At 34.2% G+C, this 26,015-nt stretch overlaps 3 protein-coding genes across 5 annotated transcripts; 2 read left to right on the forward strand and 1 right to left on the reverse strand.

Annotated features, from left to right (window-relative positions):
• Nucleotides 1-314: 314 nt before the first annotated feature.
• On the forward strand, nucleotides 315-686 carry LOC133035534 (uncharacterized). Its single transcript, XM_061111378.1, has one exon. It carries the CDS (start codon nucleotides 315-317, stop codon nucleotides 684-686), a length of 372 nt encoding a protein of 123 aa, XP_060967361.1.
• Nucleotides 687-1,722: 1,036 nt separating this feature from the next.
• LOC115709019 (protein SEMI-ROLLED LEAF 2) lies at nucleotides 1,723-8,448 on the reverse strand. 3 transcript variants are annotated; one of them, XM_030637045.2, is made up of 20 exons: nucleotides 8,229-8,448; nucleotides 7,971-8,107; nucleotides 7,379-7,453; nucleotides 7,171-7,286; nucleotides 6,878-6,992; nucleotides 6,655-6,783; nucleotides 6,427-6,474; nucleotides 5,880-6,061; nucleotides 5,592-5,788; nucleotides 5,188-5,480; nucleotides 4,935-5,084; nucleotides 4,324-4,821; nucleotides 4,088-4,234; nucleotides 3,852-3,927; nucleotides 3,607-3,734; nucleotides 3,250-3,441; nucleotides 3,039-3,164; nucleotides 2,824-2,952; nucleotides 2,398-2,646; nucleotides 1,723-2,296 (listed from the first exon to the last, which is right to left on the reverse strand). In XM_030637045.2, the coding sequence occupies exons 2-20, from the start codon at nucleotides 8,103-8,105 to the stop codon at nucleotides 2,138-2,140; spliced, it is 3,144 nt and encodes a 1,047-aa protein (XP_030492905.2). In that variant the 5' UTR covers nucleotides 8,106-8,107; nucleotides 8,229-8,448; the 3' UTR covers nucleotides 1,723-2,137. The 3 variants fall into 3 exon arrangements, with proteins under 3 accessions (XP_030492905.2, XP_030492904.2, XP_030492907.2); XM_030637044.2 differs by having other exon boundaries at nucleotides 7,971-8,112; nucleotides 8,229-8,447; XM_030637047.2 differs by lacking the exons at nucleotides 7,379-7,453; nucleotides 7,971-8,107; nucleotides 8,229-8,448 and having other exon boundaries at nucleotides 6,878-7,009.
• Nucleotides 8,449-11,133: 2,685 nt separating this feature from the next.
• On the forward strand, nucleotides 11,134-25,830 carry LOC115711333 (uncharacterized). Its single transcript, XM_061111459.1, has 10 exons — nucleotides 11,134-11,289; nucleotides 11,871-12,061; nucleotides 12,806-12,924; nucleotides 13,647-13,738; nucleotides 14,293-14,483; nucleotides 15,167-15,285; nucleotides 16,098-16,907; nucleotides 16,981-17,076; nucleotides 24,182-24,451; nucleotides 25,276-25,830. The coding sequence occupies exons 2-10, from the start codon at nucleotides 11,878-11,880 to the stop codon at nucleotides 25,360-25,362; spliced, it is 1,968 nt and encodes a 655-aa protein (XP_060967442.1). The 5' UTR covers nucleotides 11,134-11,289; nucleotides 11,871-11,877; the 3' UTR covers nucleotides 25,363-25,830.
• Nucleotides 25,831-26,015: the final 185 nt, after the last annotated feature.

The raw sequence follows: 26,015 nt of genomic DNA on the forward strand, positions 1-26,015 counted from the left end.
CTATAAATTTTAATTATACCAATAATAATATTTTGCCTTAAAAGTACTAAACTCAAAAGAAAAAATCTTTTAAATCCTTGTATACTTTATTAAGTTGTGCAAGTAAATAAGTTGTTTAGTAGGCTAGATATTTGTCCCACATCGACAAAGAACAAAACAAACAAAAAGCCTTATCCAAATCACTCCACTACAACTCCAATAGCCACAACTTTCTCCATTACAATAAATAAGCAAAGGTCAAACAAAAAAAACCACAACTTTAATCTCATCAAAACAATCAAAATTTTCTTTCTCAATAAATAAGTAAAGTAACTATGGTTGCTGCAATTTCAGCTGGGACTACTCCATCTTTCTACACCCAAAATCCAATCAAACGACAACTCCCAAAACTACACCAAAGTGGTGTCGTTTTGGTGTGTTGCCTCAATAGACGTGAAGAACAAATCAATGGTACAACAACAACAAATAAAGAAGCTAAAGAAGAGAAGAAGATGAATATGAATATGATGATGTCGTTTGACAAGTTTGGAAAGTGTTTGAGAGAGAATTTGAGCCCAAAACAAAAGGGTGATTGGAAAGATTTGACTTTGATGAGTTTGTCCTTTGCTGTTTATGTTTATATTTCTCAAAAGATTGTTTGTGCTTACTTTGCTTGGGTCATGTCCATGCCCAAACAATTATGGTAGCATTTTTGGGAAATTGGAAAGTGGGTTGTGAAGAGATCTTTGTATATTATTTGATCTTAAAAATTTGGATTTGGTTATAATTGTTGTATAACTTGATTTGATTATAGTTTCAATAAGTTTAGTAGATATTGTGTATTGATGATTCTTGCTTCTTTTTTCTTCTTTCTTCCAAGGAAAATATCTGGAGAAAATGTAGGATATTTTGGGCAAGGAAAGTACAACATGACATGTCGTTTTAGTGAGGAAAGAAGAATTATAATGTCGTTTTGAGAGAGAGAAACGACACATTGTAGCTGTTGTACATTTTTATTATGATATATTATTGGATGTTCAACCAAGTAATTACACAGTAATTATGTTATTAAAGGTAATTGATGGATCTTAATTACACTTTCTAATTCTTAGGGTTGTAATTATAAAATATTACTACAGTAGAATATCTATTTATGAATACTCTATTCAAGAATAACCTCTAATTTGTTATAAAAAAAATAAAGTCCCAATTTGGCCCAATTATAAATAAAAATAACCTCTATATTGTAATTAGTTATACATTTTTTAAGTCTCATATTCATAAAATATACCTCTATATAAGAATAATTACATCTTAAAAAAATATATACATATATTTTATAAATTTATTTATGTAAAATTAATAATTTTATTTCAAATTATAGTACATGTATAAATATTATATGTACTCGAAAATAATTCTAATATAATATAGTATTAAGAATTGTTTATTGGTCCCAAGTGTTATTTTTTTTATATTTTAATTTTTTTTTCAAGTATTATTTTCTTGGTCCCAAGTGTATTCTTGGATAGAGGTTCTACTGTATTTTTCAATTAATGCTATTAAGCTATGTAATTATTAATTTATTTGCCAAACATCAGAATAAAAATTCATATATAATTATTACTTAACATTGTATTTTAAAAGAGAGTGTAATTATTGAAAACTAATTAATATTGGAAGAAAAGTACAAAATGAAGTAGTTTAAGTAAAAGTGAGGGAAGAGTTATGAAGCGAGAGAAAACAATAATGTCGTTTAGAATAAAAAACGACAAGTCGTATATATACCAAAGCTTTAACAAGCAAACTGTTAATACAGTTAAGCTCTACAACTGTATATATATACCAAAACATTTGAAGGGATTGACAACCCAATACAATATAAAACAAAACCCAAATATAAAATAATAATAACAACACATCAAAATCAAATAACTTCACATAAAGCCTTAGGTGAGCATGATAAGAGGTACATCTAACCTACATTATACAAATCAAATGAAAACCTTACAAGAATTGAGTGATGAATCTGCAATGGTGGTCAGAGCTGGTGTGTATGGGGTATCAAATGGCGGGTTCCCCATATCGATATTCATAAAGATAGAAAGAAGGAGAGCTTCCATTATTGGAGCTTAATGAGTAACTTGGCTTCCACGTCTCAACAACCAGCAGCCTTTAGAAAGTTATCATAAGGGCTTGATGCCGGAAGCTGAAAAAAGTTATGATGGTAAACAGTTGAGCATGGTGTTGGACCGGTGTTAACCGATGAGTAGTATGATAATTCATTCAAGTTTGAGGCAAGGAATGGATTCCCACTCTGCAGTTTTCAGTTAATAGTAAGTTACATAATAGTTAGAGTTTCAAATGTGTAGTAGTGTATGAGCTTAATGGGATTATAACAAGTGAAGGAAAAAGTACCATAGGCAAACCCGATTGGATTGTGGAACAAGAAGAAGAAGCAGAAGAAGAAGAGGCTTCTCTTTCCTTGTTGAAATCATAAGAAATACTAATTGAACTTTCTTGCCTCTGTTGGGTAGTCATGAAAGTGGAAATCTTCTTCTGCTTTCCCATTTGAAGAGCTTCGCATTGGCCTGCCATTTCCTTGTAGGGCATGTCGTTAGGATTTGAAACCGATACTCTCCCTACTTGGTGTCTTGTCTCCAATACCTGCATGTGAAAAATCAACTTTGAATCAAATTGGCCAGATTGGAGATAAACTTTATGTAAGATGAGGGTTTGATTGTAGATAGTTTGTGAAAGTCTAATTTTGATATTGAAATTTCTTAAGGAAGTCTTGGAAGTTCATACAACTCTAAACATGAAGAACATGAAAATTTTACTCACTGAGTCTAAAAGCTCATCAATGCTTAAAAGGCTAGGACTTTCCGAGGCCTGTTTAGCTTCAGAGTCAGTTTGATTTCCAAACATGTTGGATGAAACATCTTCCTCGGTTGTGAACAAGGGAGGCTCAACCTGCATGATTAAGCCGCTCTGTAAATGTTTCCATAGCAATGGTGATGAAAAACAATAGACTTAAAATCTGTAAAATAGTAACTAACAATGTTATCTTTTAATCCACGTTGGTAGATTTGTCCCGGTGTCTCCGTGAATAACTGAGATCCCAGCGGGCATATATCGTCAGGCAAAAAGTCACTGAGTAACTGCTGCCTTATTGCAGATGATTCCTGCATATCAGAAATTTAAAAGTTTTATCACTGACCATACTGTAATGATAAACAGCATGTGTTCAGGGCACAAAGCAATGGTTACATCTGATGACTTTTCCAGAGCTTTCAATATCATGGTAGCAAGTGATTCCTTTGATTGACTTCCTGTAATGTCTATCACTGAAAGTGAGCTTGAAGCACACTCATCGTCAGACTTTGATCCATAAGCTCGGTCAGATTCTCCATGAACAGCTTGTAACTTGCAATCATCTACCAACTTTAGAAATGGATCAACCTGATTCAAGTTAGAGTATTATAGCAAGATTAGTAGGTGATTTCAAAAAATTCATGACTCAAGAAGATTCCCCAATATTGACACATGAGAAGTTCAAATAGAAAAACATAATGGTACAGTGAAATGAATTGCAGAAACACTTTTATAAAGTATTGTTTTGCATACTGTTTTTTCGGTAAGTGCAGCTTTAGCAAAAGGGACAAGAGGGATGATGTTGTAAATTTTTGATGAGAAGATGATCATAGATGTTGACAAGGTGAAGAGGGATCTGCGTCGTGACGGTTGCCGTGGACCTGGAAACATAAAAATCCTTATCGGAACATGGGAGCATTGCTATATCTTTGATGCTAAATCTTAAAGGTAAAAAAATACAGAAAAAATACATGGTATGTTATTTATAGGTAGCCTACCTCCTTCTGCAAGAGCTATGCTCCTTAAGGATAATGCAAGCTGGAAACTTCTAATTAAAGTCTCATAGCTGGAATTCTGTATTACATGGATTTTAAGCAAATAACTCATTAACTAGAAGAAGATAAAGTAAAGAGACAATTTTGAGTTCCAATTCTGTTATTCATTATACATAAAAGATTTTCAAATGTTTAGTCTTTGACAGCCAAATCTCATCATAGAGGAATGAAAGATATACCTTTGATCGGGCATACAGCAATACCAGAGTGAAAGTATGAGCAATTGCTTCGTAGCTCTCGGGTGTATTTATAGGAGAGATAGATTGCACCCAGATTGTTGAAAGCAGGAGAGTGATTTGGCGACTACTCAATTTCAAGGACATTGTCTGCAAACATATCATAAGACAATATTATCAGAAAAGACAATGATGAAAGTATCAAAGAACTTTTTAGACAAAGATACATGGTTTTATACAGTATCTTTTCCTGAAGTGTCAATTGTAGTTGTTGCAGAGTGTCTTTTAATGCTATAAGATTTGCTGTAAGATGATTTTAATCTGCTGAGAAAAGAAGGATTTGATTTCAAGCCGTCATTTTCTCCAGTGGTTCTAGTTGACGGATTCCTTGACTTCAATCTACTGAAAATGGTAGAACTATTGATCTTCTTCTCATCTTCACCGAAAATTTTGCTTTTACTACTCTCCTGAGACATGTTCTCCTGCTGCAAGTTACATTGATCCTTCTTCAATTTCTTAATAAGTGCTGCTGAAGAAGAAAACACAGACACAGTTCTTGAGAGTGTTCTTTGAATGTCATTTTTCTTTGTGGAGTAGGCTGTTGCAGGGCAAGAACGAGGGCAAACAGAAGACGGGACAAGAACAACTGCAAATATACGGTGTGCTCCCACCCTTGTCTCAGGGTCCGAATAGACCATAGCAACTAGTAATTGATGGAATAGTGCCTCCGGAAATGTCTAAAAGAATTTGGGGAAAACAAAAAGAGTTAGAAAAGGAGGAAGAAGAACCTTGCAAATCTATGTAATACACAGCCAGAGGTCAAATGGGATTGATAGTTAGTTAGTCATGCCTTGTCTTCATATGAAAGATTTGGAATAGATGCAGCGATCTGAGCGGTTCGGTAAACAGCAGAAACCAAGGTTCTTGCCATAACAACAATACTAGACATGTTTTCTAACATTACTGCCATCTGGTCAAGAACAGGACCTACATCTCCAACCTGCCAAAATAACAATGGCAAGTCATCTACGTATAATTTTGATTCAATTCAAGCAGCATTGTATTTTAAAAAAGACATGAAAGATTGTAAGGTGAGAGTGCACCTTATGTATCAACTGCACAAGACACTCGTCTACAGCTGCCCGATATTTTTGGTTCCATTGAATAACTTCAGCACCCAAATTAGAATCATCGAGTGAAAAGTGTATACTTTTCCTTAGATGTCTCATCATGTCACTTAATGCAGTTATTATGGCCACGGAGGGTTTAACATCTGTTTGCTGAGCAAGACAGGTGGCAACATCAACAATGTCCAACTGAATATTTTGATCTTTAAGAACATTCTTGTGATCAAGATGTTTAATCAAGATGGACAATATAAAGTGTGTGTTTTGCCCTGAAATTTGATCAGAAGATAAGTTTATGCAATTCATAAGAATGCCAAATGAGCTGTACTACGAAATTGAGAAATTAGGAGGCTGACTAAGCTTCCAAGGATATCACTTACCCAAACTTTCAGTTATTAACTGCATATCCAGTAACACCGAAAGAGCGAGCCCACTAGAAGGAGACCAGAGATTGCCATTGTCAAAGTAGCGAAACAAAGAGTCCAAAACTCGCCGTACAGTTGTAGCTTCCTTGGCTAACTTTGCAATGTTATGTAGGCATACCCTTGACCAAAATCTTGGATTCTTGGCATCCTCCCTATTATTGAAATACAAGGACAAATATCATACACAATTTCAAGCAGAGGGGTGCATAACTAGATACTACATGTTGTGATCAGCGGAATTACATAGACACATTAAGTCCGCCTTTGTCACTCACTATCATCCTCCAGGAAGAAATCCTTGTCATGGCAACTGGTGAATAAGAATCCCCTTCTGAACATTCACTGCTGAAATCTTTGTTATCACTGGTTAAGGCATCTGACTTTTTTTGAAGATCACCAAAATTCTCCAAGACTACTGAAACAACCTTTAGTTTTTCATTAAAAGAAAAGGCTTAATGAGAAGCATAGAAGAACACAATTATGAAAAAATAAGCAATAAGGTAGTTAAAAAAGACATAAGGTCTCTGGCAAGATTAATATTATCATTTGAAAAGGAAAGTATATTTAATAAGATAAAGAGAGACTGATTGACATATTTCAATGATTAAATGCAACCCATAAAAGGGTTCTTCTCTTCATTTCCATATTTTTCGAACAGTTCTTCCAGTGGAAAGACATGACATGTTTATAATCCAGATCAGTGAAAAAAATAATATTTGAGCTACTATTCAAAATGGCAATGTAAGTATGCATTAGAATGTTTAAAAAGAACAAACTCAAATTCACTTACATTATCAAATTCTACTGAAATGTGAGAGAATTCACCCATGAACCATAGCTGCAATAAGAGATGTACTTGAGTTACAATAGATTTATCTGTCAAAGTCTCAAAACTAAGAAACAAATCGAATTTGCAAGCACGAAAAAGTTATTATTAGGATCTGAAGATGACGAATAGTCACCTCTTATTGCAACATGCATATCCTATCCTACATTAAGCAAAAATTCTAACAAGTACCATTGCTGAAAGGGTTTGAAGCCCAGCCGAACGTAAACATTGCTCCCTCTCATCCTTCCCCACTTCTTGAGCTAAAAGACAAAGCTTAGGAATCATGCCATCTAAGTTGAACATATAAGTACCATCCCTCTACACAACACAAAAACAATATTTACTCAAAAAGAACATTCAGAATGAACAATACAAGCTCAAAAAGAAAGAACATAATGACAACAAATCCCACCTGGTTATTCACAAATTCAAAAAGCGTGTTGCATCCTAAAATACGTAGGTCGTCATGTAGTGTTTGATCAAGTAAAATATGTACAATACCAAGCAAGCTACTTGCGAACAATGATCTGCCACAATGTAATAACTAATATTTTATAAGAAATGAATAATTAATACATAGACAAACTAATCCTACTCCCCAACTCATTCCTCTTTTTTCAATTCTAAGTTATTCAAATGGTGAAAGAGAAAAACACTATACTATTCGTATGTACTCACATTATACTATAAAACAAAAGAACTCACATTTGCTCCTTACAAAGATACAACAACTTCCTGTAGATACACATGACCACTTTTACTGAATGAAATTGCTCATTTCTCAAATCCCTGTAACACCTTTGCTCAAGAGAAGTTGTGATCTGAAAGTTCAAATATTTAATCAAATTAACTAAATCCATCAATAACCCATATAATAACCTACAACCATTTCTTAAATTGCTCTTTTAAGTACCTTTGGAATACGAAGAGGATTTTTTGAGGCATATTCACATAGTTTCCCAATCTTACGGTCATTGGGTTCTTCATCCTGCAAATATTTTTGGCAATTATATAAGTAAAAATATACAGGAGAATTTGGCAAAATAAACATTTTCCCAATATTATTTTGTAAAAAATAAGCATTCTTTAAATAATTATTTACAATGACAAGAACTATAACTATGGATTCTATCTCAAAACCAAGTGCCTTTGCACTATGAAGATTTTGTGCAAGCATTACTATCTAGATAAGTGTAGATCGAGGATATGGCTCTTCATACCACGATGAGAATCGTAGAGTAGTCCGTGTTCTTATATGGGACAATGTTTTCCAATATACAACATAACATTCCTAAAACACTACACACACTACAAAAGTATACCCTAAACCTTATCAACATAGTTATTTTACAAAAGATTATTAAAAAAAAAAAAACAATCTTTTGCAAAGTAAGATTAGAAAAGGATCAATTTTCACCAATTACTCAAATGTGTATACATACACACACACACATTAATTACAATTTTTGTTGAGATAAACAAGATATAAGAGAGGTAAAATTAACCTGAGAACGAGGGAAAATATCAGAGATCAACTTCTTATAGCGTTTAACAGGATGCCTAGATCTGGCGCGCAATTCAGGACAACAAAAACAGAGACTTTCACAAAGAGGAAAAACCTGCCTTGAAATCGCACCCATTTCTGCCCTAGAAAAAAACAAAATCATCGCAAATCACGATTCCTCTCTCAAATCCTAATCCAAATTACAAACAAAACATATAAAATTTAGATTTTCTGTAAAGAGTAAGATTGGAATAGAAACCTGGATGATAAAGCGCCGAGATCGTGGAGATGATCGGAGGGTGGAGAAGGAGCGAGAGAGGTTGGAGATCACGGAGGTCGTTCACCGGAAAAGAACGAAGCTTTATATATATATATGTATATGAATATGTATATATAGTGTATAGTTGTTAGTGTTGTAAGTTATATGACTAAATTGGCGCCAACGGCTATTTTTGGCGGTTTACTTCTTTGTTGACTTGTGGGACCCTTTTTAGTTTGTTTTTTTATTGTTTTGAAATTTCTCCATTTTGTTTGTTAATTAATTTTTATTTTTTTTCAATTAATATAGGATATTGGATAAATAAGAATTAGAGTAGTAAATATGGATTGGGGTTTTTTAAAATGGCACAAATAGCACGAGTCTTAAAAACATAAGCATAATTTAACACGAAAAAATAAGAATAATTACATTAATCACTATTTTTTTTGGTAAAATAATTACATTTTTACATTTAAAGAATGTTTTTTTACATTTTTACGGTTTTCCAAAAAATGACACGAAAACAACATAAAATCAATAAGAAAACAACAAAAAAATAACATCAAAATAACAACTAACAAAAAATAAACAACAAATTAACAAGATTACAACATAAAAAATCGTATTTTCTGTAAATAAAATCAAAAAAATCAAAAATATTTAAAATTCCGTGAAACCGTATTTTTGTTATTTTTGTACATTTGTGAAATTATCCAGAAAAAATATGTACTTATATATTTACAGAAGATGAGTGCTAAGAAAAGTCTTTTTTATACTCTTTTATATTCTCTATAATATAATCACAAGTGTCAATTTTAAAGATTAATTTATACGGAGTTAATAATTAAGCATAATATTATTATCTTGTTAGAATTATGTCATTCTAATAAAAATATTCTACTAATTTTTTCGCCATATATACTATTTTAAATCACATATTTTGTAAAATTAATTAATTGGACTATTTATTATGTTACATGATAGATTACACTTTGTATTTTTTCAAAATACAGTAGAACCTCTATTCAAGAATACACTTGGGACCAAGAAAATAATATTCTAATTGAGAGGTTATAACTAAATAGAGTTACACTTGAAAAAAAAAATCAAAATATCAAAAAATATTAATGTAACAAAAATACCAATAAACAATTCTTAATACTATATTATATTAAAATTATTTTCGAGTACATATAATATTTATACATGTACTATAATTTGAAATAAAATTATTAATTTTACATAAGTAAATTTATAAAATATATGTATATATTTATTTAAGATCTAATTATTCTTATATAGAGGTATATTTTATTAATACGGGACTTAAAAAAATGTATAACTAATTACAATATAGAGGTTATTCTTATTTATAACTGGCCCAAATTGGGACTTCATTTTTTTTATAACAAATTAGAGGTTATTCTTGAATAGAGTATTCTTGAATAGAGGTTCTACTGTAGTACTAAATAGGATCCTAATTTGAATTTTTATCAAAATAAATCTTAGTAAATAAGTCGACCTAGAAGGTGTTATGACAAAACTAATAACTTTTTCTGCAACTATTCGTACTAAAAATTGTCTTCAAGTTGGTTATTAAAAAAAATGTCGAAAATTAAGCTTAAGATCCTATTTGTATTATTTTAAAAAATATAGAATCTATTTTATCATTTAATAAAAACGAAAAATGCTAAAAGGCACCACTGATACACTTTTCGATGTCATACTGCTATTGGTGAAATTAAATATCGAATTCTATATAACTTAATAAAATAATTTTTAGAAAATATGATAACCAATCGTAAGGAGCCACTTATAAAAGGTGCTTGATACCCCTATAACAATGCTCAATAAAAATAGAAATTTCAATCGATAATTTTTGTAAAATACAAATTAGTTTAAATTACTTATTTTCTTTTAAAGCTTAATAAATATTAAAAAGATTTATATTTGAAGATGGAACAAGTTACTTAAGTAACACTCTACACTTCATTTCATTTCTTCATAAAAGAAAAAAAATGATCACAAAGACGAAAAGCCTCCAAACGGGTATCCAACTCCAAACAAAGGTCACCAAAATCCCTCCTTTTTCTTCTTTGCATACCCATTTTCTCTTGTCATCTTCCAAGAGCACTTCAATTCCATGTATCATTTTTCTGAAAGAAATAAAAAGGGTTTTTTTTTCCTCATAGCTTTTATATAAACTCCATTTGAAGTTGGAATAGGTTTGATTTGGTTTCTTGGATTGAAAAAGACACTGATTCAGGAATACCCATTTCTTGTATTAAAGTTTTATATATTTTGCTACATTTTTTCCCTGAAAAGATGTGATTTTTAGGGTATTTACACAAGTGTTTTTTTTGGGTAAAATTTTTGGTGATAGACCAAATATCTTCTAACTCCTCTACCAGAATTTTGAAGAAGTACTCAAAAGATTTTTCCTTTTTGAATCAAGTGGGTCTCTTTTTCATGTTTGTTGCTCATCAGAGTTGTAAAGTTTCCTTTTTTTCTTTAAAATTTGTATGTATATATATGTTAGTATTAATTTTAACTTTTTTTGTTGTGTTATTTTGGTAGTTTTTACAGTGATTTTTATGTGTATTGTTATGTAAATCTTGTGTTTTAGGTTACTCTGATAGTTGCTAGTTGAATTTCTAGGTAGATTTTTGTAAAAATGTATAAATTAAAAACTTATTTTAAAGTTTAAAAATTTAAAAATTCTTATATAATATACTAGTAATAGTCCAAGTTCTTACTGTAGATTTAGCTAGTAAGAATTTTACAGTTTTGATGAAACTTAGTTTTACCTAGTTAAAGTTGGTGCTTTGCTTAGGAAATCTTTGCTCAGTTTTGATTACATTTGTTATGACTTAATTTGCTTCAATTGGTCTATAGCTATTTTTCATGTAATATAGTAACAACATTTCTTGTATAATTAATATGATTTATTATTCCTTTCTCTTTTTCAGGAAAAAGTTTGTGAACTATGTGGTGATAATGGTGGTAATTTTAAACATTTACTTGTAACTTGCTCTGTGTGCAACACAACTTGTGAACATGTGTAAGATTCTCTCTTTCTCTATCTCAGCATGGAAGTGCCTTTGTTTACTTTAACTTCGATTATTGTAAGAATTGTAAAATGCACGAGACGAGGTTCATTTTAAAATTAATTGGCAATAGAGAGATATAGTTCATCCATCTTATTTATGGCATTATACTTCGATCACAAGCAGTTCTGTTTGAGCTAACTTTTTGGATTTTTGGTGGCGTTTTTTGGCCCTACTTTTTCTCGAGCGACTTTTTGTATATGGATCGGATGCCTTTTAGAGGTTTTTGTTTTTTTTTCTCTGATACTATGTTAGAATTGTAAGATGCATAGAGTTCTATCTCAAAACCAATTAACTAAGAGAGGAGTAAGTAGCTTATGGACTTTATATATGATATTATTTTTCTACGAACTAGCAATGTGGGACTCTCTAACAATTATTGAATTATGTTTATGATTTGATATATGAAGTTAATAGAAATTATTTATGTGTGAGATGGATTAGATAGATGTCTATGGCTGTTATTGCTGTCCTCTTTGTTTTTGACTTGTTCAAGTATCACTAACTTATGGCTTTTATATCTTTGTGTTTTCAGTTATTGCATGAGAAGAAAAGTAAAGCATGAGGTGCCTGAATGTTGGGTCTGTGAATTATGCCAAAGTGTTAGCAACTCGACTTCGATGGAATCTGAGAAGAACGACGAAGCTGTCACAACAAAAGCATTGAGAAATGGGCGATTCTCAGTTTCACAGCTTCATTCCAAGAAGAGAAAGTCTGTAGAAACAGGTAAAGTTAAGTTCTCTCCTCATGAAGAAGTCATTAAACTATCTACAGAGACCTTCAAAGAGTCCAAGGTCAAAAACTTAGAAATGTACACTAATTTATCTCAAATGCTCTCTAACTCTGCTATGAATTTTTGACTGTGTTAAAATTGTTCCCCAATGTATCAATTTCATCTCTAATTTGACAGCCAATTAGATCACATTGCTACAATATAACAAATATATAGAGTAAGTCTATAGTACACCCTTAGAGGAGTGTTTCGGTAGACCCCCTATCTGTTTCAGCGTCTAAGAGAGCTTTTTCAGTCCAATTTTTTTTCATGATGATGTACATTATAGTTATTTAAGACTGCCTGTAAGTTTTTAAAAAATTCCAAGTAGTTTACAATGCTGAAAATAAGGTTTAAATATTTCGTTGCATACACAACTTTTTGATGCAAAAAACGTGTGTTAAGTAACTATTTGAACTTTATTTTGGGCGTTGTAACACATTCAAAATTTTCTGAAAATTTATAGATGATCCTAAATAGTTACAACGTACGCGACTATAAAGAAAATTAGACTATAAAACTTTTATAGATGCTGAAACGGGCCGAAAGTTTACCCGAACATCCTTTTAAGGGAGTGTACTTCCGAAATCCACAAATATAATAGTTGATTTTGACTTTGCAAGTTATTGTTGCTTGTTGGTAGTTTCAATCTATGTCATCTTGCTTAACTATGTTTATTGTTTATCTTATCATTGTAGATATGACAATTAGTTCCCTAATGAAGAAAAAAAGGAGAGCTTCATCACGTCGTCAAAATAAACGAAAGAAAACCTTTTCTTCAAGTCATCGTAATAGAAAGAAGGATGCAGTGTTTAAGGTATGATTATGTTTTATTGTAGTTAATATATTTTGAACAATCTTTGATTTAACTTTTAAAAGTTTAAACAAAATTGCTGGTTTACGTGTAAAGGGTATAATTAAATTTTTGGGTAAAATTTTTGGTGATAGACCAAATATCTTCTAATCTACCAGAATTTTGAAGTACTCAAAAGATTTTTCCTTTTTGAATCAAGAGGGTCTCTTTTTCATGTTTGTTGCTCATCAGAGTGGTAAAGTTTCCTTTTTTCTTTATATTTTGTATGTATATATATTTAGTATTATTTTTTCAACTTTTTTTTTGTTTGGGTTGTTTCGGTAATTTTTACGGTGATTTCTAAGTGGATTGTTATGTAAATCTTGTGATTTAGGTTGCTCTGATAGTTGCTACGTGGATTTATGTAAAAATGCAAAATAAATAAATAAATAAATAAAAAATAAAAACTATTTTAAAGTGTAAAAATGAAAAAATTCTTATATAATATACTAGTAATAGTCAAGTTCTTACTGTAGATTATGCTAGTAAGAATTTTACAGTTTTGATGAAACTTAGTCTTACCCAGTTGAAGTTGGTGCTTTTGATTGGGAAATCTTTGCTGAGTTGTTATTGATTTCATTTGTTATGATTTAATTTGCTTCAAATGGTCTATAGCTATTTTGCATGTAATATAGTAACAACATTTCTTATATAATTAATATGATTTATTCCTTTCGCTTTTTCAGGAAAAAGTTTGTGAAGTATGTGGTGATAATGGTGGCAATTTTAAACATTTACTTGTAACTTGCTCTGTGTGCAACACAACTTTTGAACATGTGTAAGATTCTCTCTTTCTCTATCTCAGCATGGAAGTGCCTTTGTTTACTTTAACTTTGATTATTGTAAGAATTGTAAAATGTACGGGATTTCATCTCAAAATTAATTGGCGATGAGAGAAGTAATTCATCTATCTTATATGTGACATTATATTTCGATCACAAGCGGCTCTATTGAGCCAACTTTTTGGATTTTTGGTGCCTTTTGTTGGCCTACTTTTTCTTGATCTACTTTTTGTTTTCGGATACTTGTTAGAAGTTTTTGTTTTTGCCTCCGATACAATCTTAGAATTGTAAGATGCATAGGGTACCATCTCAAAATCCAAGAGAGAAGTAAGTAGATTATGAACTTTATATATGATATTATTTTTCCACGAACTAGAAATGTAGAACTCTCTAACAATTATTGAATTATGTTTATGATTTGATAAATGAGGTCAATAGAAATTACTTGTGTGACATGGATTAGATAGATGTCTATGGTTGTTATTGCTGTCCTTTTTATTACTTGTTCAAGTGTCACTAACTTATGGCTTTTATATCTTTGTATTTTCAGTTATTGCATGAGAAGAAAAGTAAAGCATGAGGTGCCTGAATGTTGGATCTGTGAATCATGCCAAAGTGTCAGTGACCCGACTTCGATGGAATCTGAGAAGAACGACGAAGCTGTCACAACAAGAGCATTGAGAAATGGGCGATTCTCAGTTTCACAGCTTCATTCCAAGAAGAGAAAGTCTGTAGAAACAGGTAAAGTTAAGTTCTTTCCTCATGAGAAGAGTAGCTCTTCAAAGAGTCAAAGGTCAAAAACTTAGCAATGTACACTAATTTAACTATCTCAAATGCTTACTAACTCTGCTATAAATTTTTGACTGTGTTGTAATTGTTCCCCAATATATCAATTTCATCTCTAATTTGACAGCCAATTAGATCACATTGCTACAATATATGATTCTGTAGACTCCCTATTTGTTTTAGCATTTAATAGAGCTTTTTTAATCCAATTTTTTCTTTCATGATGATGTACGTTATAGTTATTTAAGACCACCTGTAAGTTTTTAGTAAATTTCGAGTAATTTACAATGCTGAAAATAAGGTTTAAATATTTCGTTGCACACACAACTTTTTGCTCCTATACTCGTGTTAAGTAACTGTTTGAACTTTATTTTAGGCACTGTAGCACATTGAAATTTTCTAAAAATTTACAAATGATCTTAAATAGCTACAACGTATGCAACTATAAAACAAAATAAACTAAAAAACTTTTATAGATGCTGAAACAGGTTAGAAGTCTACCCGAACATCCTTTTAAGGGAGTGTACTACAGAAATCCACAAATATAATAGTTGATTTTGACTTTGCAAGTTATTGTTGGTAGTTTCAATCTATGTCATCTTGCTTAACTATGTTTATTGTTTGTCTTATCATTGTAGATATGACAATTAGTTCCCTAATGAAGAAAAAAAGGAGAGCTTCATCACGTCGTCAAAATAAACGAAAGAAAACATTTTCTTCAAGTCGTCGTAATAAAAAGAAGGATGCAATTTATAAGGTATGATTATGTTTTATTGTAGTTAATATGTTCTGAACAATCTTTGATTCAACTTTTAAAAGGGTAAACAAAATTGTTGGTTTACATGTAAAGGGTATGATTAAATTGGAGTTGGTTTACATTGTTGAAACCACAACCTCAAGACAAGAACATAATTCACACCTTAAACCAAAAACAATTGATCAACAATCAATCATAAACTAAAAACTGGTTTAATCAAGGAATCATAGCTTAACAGAATTGAAACATAAAGAAAAACACAATCACATACGTGGTTCCGAATGAGTGTTGACTAGACACCACTCTACTCCACGGCCAAACCAGCCACGTGGGCTTGATAATCTCTTTATTGAATCCGAGTTTCAATCTGTACAACAATGGAGACTAACTCCAATCTTTCTCTCTCTACAGTGGTACAAAGTATTTTTTTCTGTAACACTCTTGTTATTTACAATTGTTAGGAATAGAATGAATTGGAGTAGTGAGAGGTAGAGCCTTATATACACTAGGGTAACTATGAAAAACCCTAAAGTTTCGAGTACCAACTGTCATAACCGAATTTCAAATATTCAGTTATGATGTCCAATTCATAGCCGAGTTGTCTTAAGAGCATTTGACCAATACTTAACACACATGTTGGTCTAGAAACTAATGTTTATTTTGTTTTCTACTTAGGATTAATACATAAAAGTACTTGGTATCATTTGAAATTCGAATTAGAGACCTATTTATGATACAATCAATGTCTTGTATGCTTTTTTCAGTTTATTTAAGTTTTTTTACCTTTTCTTCAATGTTTGTTTTATGTGTAGAATTTCGATGCAAACAAATTTACTTTTGTTGATTCTAACATCCACATTTCAAGTCATTGGCACGGTTTTGATTGTATACGAAGCTTTCTAAGCACGCCGCAGCTACAGAAGTTGAGAGGATCATGTTTTGGATTTCTTTTAGATTTAGATAAATCTCTTAAACCATCAAACATGATTATCCACTCTCTCTTACTTCATCAAGAGTGCAACTCTAATATAAATGAGCTTCAGTTGAGTTTTGGTCACCACAAAGCAAAGTTTGGTATTGCTGAGTTTGGTTTCATAACGGGTTTGAATTGCAATGAATTTCCACCAGATTTTGATGTCATTGACTGCCCTACCAATCGATTACTGAACAAGTACTTTCCTCACAAAGAATTCATTAAAAGAAACGAGTTGGCAGAATTTCTTATGAAAACCAATATTGATGATGATGACGATGCTGTTAAATTGACAAAGGTTTTTATTGTGCAAAACATTTTAGAAAGTAAGCGCGGTGATAGGTATATTGACAATTTTGTTCTGAGATTGGTTGATGATGAACAACTATTTGAAAACTATCCTTGGGGCCGCCGTTCTTTCAATGCAACGATTGGCAATCTTTCTACTGCTGTGAATTGTCGAAAAACGGGGTATGAGTTATGTGGCTTTCCTTTAGCTTTTCAAATTTGGGGTTTTGAAGTTCTTCCGAAGTTAGGCTCATTGTTTGCAACTAAGGTTGGTAGTAACATTCCTAAAATTTTAAACTGGAAGTTGACCAAGACGGCCCGCCTCCATACAATATGGAGAAAAGTTTTCAAAGATCCGACGGTGTGTATTCCTATCTTGTCTAAGTTTTCTTTTTCTTTTTTCTTTTTTTGATATTATTTTTCTATGTATACAGGTTGTTTATGCCCCTTTGGCTCTCTTTAATGCCAGAAGGACTCCTGATTTTAGTAGTCCAACAATGAATAATGATGAAGATATTGTTTCATTAAAGGTGCTTTTCTATTATAAATACTCAAAATTTTGAGTTTGTAAGCTAAATATTTTTTTTTTTTTGAAAAGGGAAAGGGTCCGCAAGTCATAGACAGGACCCTTCCAAAAGTAAATTAATAAGCCTCGCTTGTGGCGGAGGAAAACCATATTACAAGTGATACAAGGGGTAGATACCCCTTTACAACAAGGCATTCCAATCTCTACTTAAATCTAAGAAGGACAAGTCCTCGAAGAACTTAGTTTTAAAAACCCAAGTAGCTGTCCAGAACTTAGCTTTCTCCCACAATTCCTCTGCTGAACACTCCACCCCTTCGAAGATTCTAGCATTCCTTTCCAACCACACAGCCCAAATTATTGCTAATACTGCCGTTCTCCACATCTTTGTTGTGCGTTTGCTGCCCTTTAGCTTGCTAACTAACAGTTGTGGTACACATCTTGGCATAACCCATGACAACTTAAATTCCTTTATCAACTTGATCCATAATTGACTGATGAAACTGCATCCTAAGAATAGATGCCCCACATCTTCCCCGCTAGCTTTGCAGCAAACACACCATCCAGGTGAGATGGAAGAATATGGCCTCCTTTTTTGCAGCTTATCATGAACGTTCACTTTTCCTAGAGCAACAAGCCACCCAAAAACTTTGACTTTTGATGGAACACAACTTTTCCATAAGGGCCTTACCCAATAGACTCGTCTGCCATTCGGGTTCGCCGTAAACCAAGAGAAGGCTGACTTGCAAGAGAAAATTCCTGATGAGTCTGGTTTCCACAATCGGCTATCATTTGAGATATTGAGTACTCTAACATGTTCCACCTTTTGCAACAGCGAGGAGAGACTTGGGATCTCCCGCTCCATTAGGTTCCTTCTAAATTTGAAATCCCAGCTTTCTACTCGTCCCCCAGGCTGACCCTCGTCAACAATCAGATCTTTTATTGACACATTTCTATCCTTGGAGAGCGCTGCTAAGTCGGGGAGGGATCTCGATAGGGAGGAGTCACCAAGCCAAACATCTTCCCAAAACCGAATGCTGGCTCCATTGCCTAACTTGAATTGTACTAACCCAAGGTACTCGTCATACAAGTCAGAGATATCCCTCCATGGGCCTTTGGGAGAGAGACGACTTCCTTTTTTTGTGTCCCAGAAGTTATCAGACTTTCCATATCGACTCAGCACCACCTTATGCCACAACGAGTTTGGTTCTAGGGAAAACCTCCACAACCATTTCATAAGCAAGCCCTTGTTCCTCATCTCCAAGTTCCCAATTCCCAGGCCACCTTCCTCTCGAGATCTGCATACTTCACCCCAAGCCACTAAATGATCCCCGCCTGACGATTCGCAGCCTTCCCAAAGAAAATCCTTCATCAACTTCTCCAATGCTTTAGTTACAGCTTTTGGAACTTTAAATAGGGAAAGATAGTAGATTGGAAGGGAGGATAGGACTGACTGAATGAGAGTCAATCTACCCCCACGAGATAAAAATGAACATTTCCAGCCATCTAGTCTTTTAGCGCACTTATTCGAGCAGAGGCTCAAAAAAGCCCATTTTCTAGGCGAGCCCCCCAGGGGCATACCTAGGTAAGTCAAGGGCCAACTGCCAACTTCACACCCTATCTGAGATGCCAACCTGGCCACCTTTTCCTCTTCCGTGCAAATCCCCAAGATTTGACTTTTGTTCATGTTGATTTTAAGCCCAGAAATAGCACAAAAGGCCTCCACTAATCGTAACAGCTTCTGCAATGAGTCATCATCTTTGACAAAAAATAAGGTGTCATCTGCAAATTGAAGATGGCTGATATGAACCTTCTCTTTTCCAATCTCGAACCCAGAAAAGTTGCCTGAGCTTACTGCCTTGACCACCATCCTTCCTAGAACATCCGCTACCAGAGTAAACAAGAAGGGTGATAGTGGGTCACCTTGTCTAAGGCCCCGAGAGCTAGAGAACTTCCCTCTTGGTCTTCCATTAATGAAAACTGAGAATGAGGTAGAAGACAAGCATCCTTTGATCCATTTTCTCCAAGTGACTCCAAAACCCTTGTTGCACAATACGAGATCCAAGAAATTCCAATCCACTCGATCATAGGCTTTCTCAAAGTCTAACTTTAAAACCAGCCCGCTTTTGCCTCTACTTCTGTAGTCTTCTACTGTTTCATTAGCAATGAGAACCGAGTCAAGAATTTGTCTACCTTCAACAAAGGCAGATTGAGTTTCATGTATGGTCTTCTCCAACACCCCTCTAAGTCTGATGGAGAGCATTTTCGCAATCATCTTATAGACGCTTGTTATAAGACTGATTGGCCTGAAATCTTTTACCCTACAGCTGTTTAGTTTTTTTGGGATCAAGCATATGAAGGTCTCGTTGATGCTGCCTTGGATGATTCCTTCTTTCTCAAATGATTTAACAACTTCCATAAGGTCTTCCTTAATTACCTCCCAGTGGGATTGAAAGATGACCAAGTGAAACCATCGAGTCCCGGCCTTGCTTCCTTCGCAACTAAACACTGCCTCCTTCACTTCCTCTATCTCAAATGGCCTCTCCAGATCCATGGCGGAGTCAAGAGGGATCCTTTGCCAGTCAATACCTTCTATGCTTAAGCCCTGTCTTCTTTCAGCTTTATACAGGTTTGTATAGAAGGACACTATCTCATCGACTATATCTTTTTCACTATCAATGATTGACCCATCTTCCTTTTCAAGTCTTGATATTGTGTTCCTGGCTTTTCTGGCGTTCAAGAGGTTGTGGAAGAATCTTGAGTTTGCGTCACCCTCTTTAGCCCATTTGCACTTTGATTTTAGCCACACACTTCGTTCTTCTTCAAATGCAAGTTGCTGCCACTCTTTTTTGATAACCTTCCTTTCGTCCATTAAAGATTGATTCCAATCATCAGAGGCCTCCAGACGATCCAGGATCATCAATCTTCGTTCCATGGCGATCTTAGCCTCGTGTTTGAGGCCATACGTTTCTTTGCTCCACTTCTGGATGTTTCCTCTTACTGTTCTTAATTTGCTCATGAATTTCGTACCAGCCCACCCTAACATTGACCGCTCTTTCCACGATTACGGAAATTATTGGGGAACAATTTATGTTCCACCCATTGGTTATCAAATCGGAAAGGGCTAGGACCCCATCTAGGCGGGTTTGAGTCTAGAATAATAGGACTGTGATCCGAGACAATCCTCACCAACATTTCTTGTCTCACGTACGGGAAAACGTTACTCCAATTGCTAGTAAAAAGGAAACGGTCCAATCTACAACAAATAGGTTTGTCTCGGAAGTTTGACCAAGTGAAACACCCATTATTTAATTTTGGATCAATTAACTTCATTTCCCGCACTAACTGATCGAACGTCTTCATACTCTTAGTCCAAGAAGAGCTATTTAGTTTTTCTTGTACGAGGTCCGACTACGTTGAAATCCCCAACTAAACACCATGAATCACCACAAATTGCGCTAAGACCGGCTGACTCATCCCGAAAATCATGTCTTGTTTTATACGAGCACGGTCCATATATCCCGAGAAAACCACCACGGGCTTCTACCTTGCTTCTACTAATACCGAGATAGAGAACTCGCCCACCGGGGAGTCCGGCACGTTGATACACGGTATCCCAAGCTAACAACGTCCCTCCCGAACTTCCAATGGCTGGAATCAAGATCCAAGCTTTAAATCGGGATCGCCAAATGCTACCAATGAAGTTCCTATCTACAGTTGCTCTTTTCACTTCCTGTAATATTATTAAATCCGGGTTAACTTTGTTGATAGATGCCTTAATTGCTTTTCTTTTTCCCTTGTCTCCGCTGCCTCTTACATTCCACGATAGGATTCTCATAATGATCTCTTTTGGGATCCCTCTTTTTTCTGACCTCTGTCATAGTCAATGTTAAAGGCCAACTTTTTGAGTTCTCTAATGCTCTTCCTCCGAGCCTTTGTCTGTTGTACTGTTTGTTCTTCTTCGCCCTCATTCATTATCAAATTCAGTCCCAACTCCTCCATGGCTCTCACCAAATTGTTTCCTTGAGCAGCCCCTATCTCGCCTATTGCAGAAACTTCTGCTGCCACCTCGCCCACTTCCACACCTAATTCATAACTCACTGGGCATTCTGTAGGCTTTTCACTATCAATCCAAAGAGCCTTGATATCCTTCATAATTTCCTCCTGTTCTTCTCCTTCATCTTCTACTAATCCCGGATCATCATCTTCTTCTGAATTATCGCTCTCGGAGGAGAAATCGAGAATCTCATTTGTCAAGGGATCGTCGTCCTCCGATATCATTTCTTCAATACGGTCCGTTCGATCTGAACCTATTGTTTCTTCTCTACTGCGTTTGGATGTGCACTTCCTTTTTCTGGAGTACATTACGACATAGCGTTTGCTTACTGGTTCTTCCACGACTGGGATTTGTTCCGATTCTCTCAACACTGCCTTTGAATAATCTCTTTCTCTTGGTTCGAATTCTTTCCAGAATTGAATGATGGCACTTCGGAATTTTTGTCGTGATTTTGGCTTGACAGACTTGAGGAGGCCTTCGAAATATTCAGAAAAGATTTGGGCTGGGTTCTTCTTGCTGACCATGGAAAGAGGCTCCTTCTTGTCGACTGAAGTCGACTTGCTTCCCTGAAGATCGTGGTACAACAATTTCATCGTGTAGGGCCCATGGTGTGTATAAATACTGAAGCCCATGCTACTATTTTTTAGGCCCAAACAGTTCCAATCCATCTTATTAAGGCTTGTAAGTCCATCATCTCTTTGGTTCATTCTAACCCTAAGTGGACGGCCCATAAGGTCTTGGCCCACATCAAAAGACAGATTTTTCCCAAATCCGCTACAAAAAATTTAAATTTAAATGTCCAGCTGGCATTGAGGGAGCACCCACACGTGGCACATTCAAACTTCTCCAAATACGTTGAAAGATCTTCTGAATAGGAATCGTCCTCCTACAATCACGTAGCTCTTCATTGGGACTCTTAATCGTCGACAAATCCGCATCACTAGGGCGGCTATCTGTCTCGAGGGACGTACCATCATCATCGCACGGACGCTGAGTTTTTGAACTCTCTGCCGCTTTGTTCCTTCCCCAAACCGCCCTACCATAGCTAGCCCCTGCCGTCGCCGGAGAAGGGAGAGTCCCTGGTTCCTTTTGTTGAGAAACCACCGTGAAAGCATCGGTCGATTTCTGAGATTCACCCGCCGCCTGCCTGTTTACAAATTCCATCTCTTCACAAGTTTCTTCTTCCCTTAGAGCTTGAATTTTCCCTGCTTCTTGACTTTTATAGAATTCCGAGTCCTGATGCCATATTGTGTTGAAAAAACCACTAAATCTATAGCCCCAATCATTTAGTTTGAACAGCTTCAAAGGATATTCCTGTCCCTCGTGACTTAACAGAATTGAATTGTTTACGAATCCTTTATCGTCTCCTCTCGTTTCGAGTCTCGAAGTGGTGTAAAAGTTCTTCTCCGTTTGTGTCTTTCTCTACATCCAACAACCCTCCACATAAGCGCAATTTTCCCCATCATCTCAAGGTTCCATAAGTTCAGGGGGACTCCTTCTACCCCAATCCACGAGCTCCTACATTCGACTTTCACCTCTTTGTTTTGTTCTTCCCCTGACCACTTTACAAAAGAGACAATTGTGTCACCTGTTCCCGGTATTGTAGTCTTTTTGATCCTCAGTAATGCATCCATCTCTTCCACGTTCTTGCACCATATTAAAGTACGATCGTCAAACATTTGACTAACCTCTAACTTTCTATTAATTTCAGTGACGAGTTATAGAAGATAGAGCTCAGGGACACTTCGCCGTTATTTAAACATGATCACGGCTCGGCTCAATCCTTATCACAAACTCGCTTGTAGAAATTCATGAAAGTTGTTACGCTCCATTCTCCTTCTTGGAAATGGATTTCGAGCTGAAGCTCCCATTACCTTTTGGTAGGAAGTCCCAATATCCCAATCATTGGCTTTCCGATTCTCAGGGATGTTTCTTTGTTTGATCTTGTTTCTCCCACCAAGAGGTTTCGAATTTTTAGTTGGGTCGAAGACTCTATCAACAATACGTCTTCTCGCGAGCCGGTATTACGTTTCACAATACTTGCCCAAGATTCTTGAGTTCCTCCTCCCTTGCTTCTCAAAGGTTCCTTGGGCAAATTCGCTTTGTCGATATTTAGCTGGCAGTCTCGTTTTAACGTTCCTTTAAGGCATCGTGCAAAATCCTTCCATCCATTAGCACGTTCCTCCTCCGGGATGATCACCATTGATATCTTGTTATTCTTAAGGACTGATACTTTCATGAACACCCCCCGGTTGTTATGATATATTTCCAATAAGCAACTGTTGGACCTGTTACGAAATGATCTTTTGTAGTTAACTTTCTGCATCTCCTCCCTGTCTATCAGCTCTTCTAAGATATCATAACCACGAAGCTGCTTCCAATGTAACAGCAATTTCATACCCTGCGAGGCGAGTTCTTTCACATATTCTAACGAAGCCTCCATCATTCGATAGGGTGAGCATAAACACCTTATGAGCAGTACGAAAACTCCAATATTTTTGAGACCCCTGGTCACTACCGGATCCAGAGTGTTTTCTAAGGCCAATACCAGTGGGGTAATAGCCATTTTCCTTCCCAAAACCAGTGGGGTTTCGGTGCTTACCATGGCCAAAGGAGCCATGGAACCCCCTCGTGTGCATGGGCACAATTCTCAAGTCAGAGAGAAAAAGTAAGAGAGAGAGTTCATGTCAATCTAATAATTTTTGTAAGCTAAATATTCAATGTTTGTAAAATTGTAAGTTTCTTTCAGTTTCGTCAATACAGACTGTTTTGAATTTATTAAAAGAAGATTTGAAAGTAACTAATATTACATGTTTTCGTCCAAACCTATTAATCTAAAATTCGGGTTTTATAAGTGTCTTATTTAAGACAATAGCAGAGTCTTTGTTGACGAAACTGGAGAAAAATTACAGTTTTATAAAAATTGAGTACTTATTCTTTTATGCCGCTTACAAACTGACAACTTTGTGTACTATTTACTCTTTCTTAATTATATTTCCATATGGTTTACAAATTTGTAAAATTATTGTATATTTCACCTCATATATTTTATCAGGATTTAATGAAAGAGAATGGTGAAATCAAGAAAGAGAATGCTGAAATGAGGAAAGAGCATGGTGAATTAAGAAAGAAAATAGATGAGCTTAATCACAAAATTACAGAACTTAGTGGATTAAAGACGGATTTCGAAAAAATTAAGGATCTTGTTATGTCATTAGTGGATAAAGATGTTGTAAAGAAGGAAACATGTGGAGAAGGAGAGAAGGATAAACATAACAATTTGTTATCTGGTGAAATTGTTCCTCATTCACCAGTGATTTTACAGGTATAAATTTTGAATCTATATTAATGTTACATAGCAAAGATAGATTTTCATTTGTTTTTTGATAAATATTCTTTTTGATTCTGCGTTTTGAAAAAATTACCGATTGGATATTCTGTTTTATTAAATGATAAATTGAATCTTATGTTTTAAAATGGTACAAAATAGTATTTTAAAAAATTTAATAACAACTCGATTGGATACATAATATTGCATATCTTTGTGCTATAAATTATCTTCAAGTTGGGTGTATTAAAAGAAAATACAGTAGAACCTCTATTTAAGAATACTCTATTCAAGAATAATCTCTAATTTATTATAAAAAAATCAAGTCTCAATTTGGGCCAGTTATAAATAAGAATAACCTCTAAATTGTAATTAGTTATACATTTTTTAAATCCCGTATTTACAAAGTATACCTCTATATAAGAATAATTACATCTTAATAAAATATATACATATATTTTGTAAATTTATTTATGTAAAATTAATAATTTTATTTCAAATTATAATATATGTATTAACATTATATATTTACTCTAAAATAATTTTAATATAATATAGTACTAATGATTATTTATTGTTATTATTATTACATTGATATTTTTTAGTTTTTTAATTTTCTTTTTCTAATGTAACTCTATTTAGTTATAACCTCTCAATTAGAATATAATTTACTTGGTCCCAAGTGTATTCTTGGATATAGGTTCTACTGTATCAGAGTTTAAGGTATTATTTTGTACCATTTTAAAAAATACAGGGTTTAATTTATCATTTAACAAAATAAAGTGTACAGTCAATAACTTTTACTTATTTTTCATATGCAGGATTTTGGATTCAGGTGTAGAAATTCGTCAAATGAAAGAAAGATTGCATTTGCAGAACAAGAAAACGAACGATATTCTAGCAATTGATAAGCAAGTCCAAGAAATGGGACATGGATTGTTTTGATGATGAAATTCCAAGCTTATTCCAGCAATGGATAAGCAAGTACAAGAAATGAGATCTAGAAAGAAACATGGGTTGTGTTGATGGTGATATTCCAAGCTTTTTCTTTTTCTTTTTTGAACTTCATCCAAAGAAGTTTATATACATGCTAATTGTATGTGTTAAGTGCTTGTTATGTAGTACTTTCTTTGTGGTAGCTACCTAATCAGATTGTTCTTTCTTTTGCTGCTTGAAATGTACCACACCACACCAGTTTCTCATATCCAATTTGGAGTGTGTAATTAGGATACTAAAAAGTAGGGGTGATAATTCGTGTTTGCAAATTGTATTCGTGTCGAGACATATACAATAGGTATATGCTCGATTTGAACACGATAATTATATTTTGTTTAAACATGTCAACTAATGACACGCTTATGATATATTCAACATGATTATGATTTATTTATGACTTATTAAAGTACTAAAATAATTTTAAATAGATCATTAACATGTTTGTTTTGTGTTAGTCATGTCAATCTGAACACGATCCAAATTCGCTTACTCTCGTGTGATTATTGAATCGTGTTATCGTGTCTGACTTGTTTTGCCGATCTTACTGGAAAGACTTTTTAAGTTT

The sequence above is a fragment of the Cannabis sativa genome, chromosome 3 (genome assembly GCF_029168945.1).
Source record: "Cannabis sativa cultivar Pink pepper isolate KNU-18-1 chromosome 3, ASM2916894v1, whole genome shotgun sequence".
NCBI lineage: Eukaryota > Viridiplantae > Streptophyta > Magnoliopsida > Rosales > Cannabaceae > Cannabis > Cannabis sativa.

Coding starts and splice junctions, on each gene's coding strand:
- LOC115711333 (XM_061111459.1), top strand. CDS start 11,878: ATGAGAAGAAAAGTAAAGCATGAGGTGCCTGAATGTTGGGTCTGTGAA. Junction 15,286..16,097: donor AGAAGGATGCAATTTATAAG/GTATGATTATGT, acceptor TTTTATGTGTAG/AATTTCGATGCAAACAAATT. Junction 16,908..16,980: donor AAGTTTTCAAAGATCCGACG/GTGTGTATTCCT, acceptor CTATGTATACAG/GTTGTTTATGCCCCTTTGGC.
- LOC115709019 (XM_030637045.2), bottom strand. CDS start 8,105: ATGGGTGCGATTTCAAGGCAGGTTTTTCCTCTTTGTGAAAGTCTCTGT. Junction 2,953..3,038: donor GTGGATTAAAAGATAACATT/GTTAGTTACTAT, acceptor TTAATCATGCAG/GTTGAGCCTCCCTTGTTCAC. Junction 2,297..2,397: donor TCCAATCGGGTTTGCCTATG/GTACTTTTTCCT, acceptor TGAAAACTGCAG/AGTGGGAATCCATTCCTTGC.
- LOC133035534 (XM_061111378.1), top strand. CDS start 315: ATGGTTGCTGCAATTTCAGCTGGGACTACTCCATCTTTCTACACCCAA.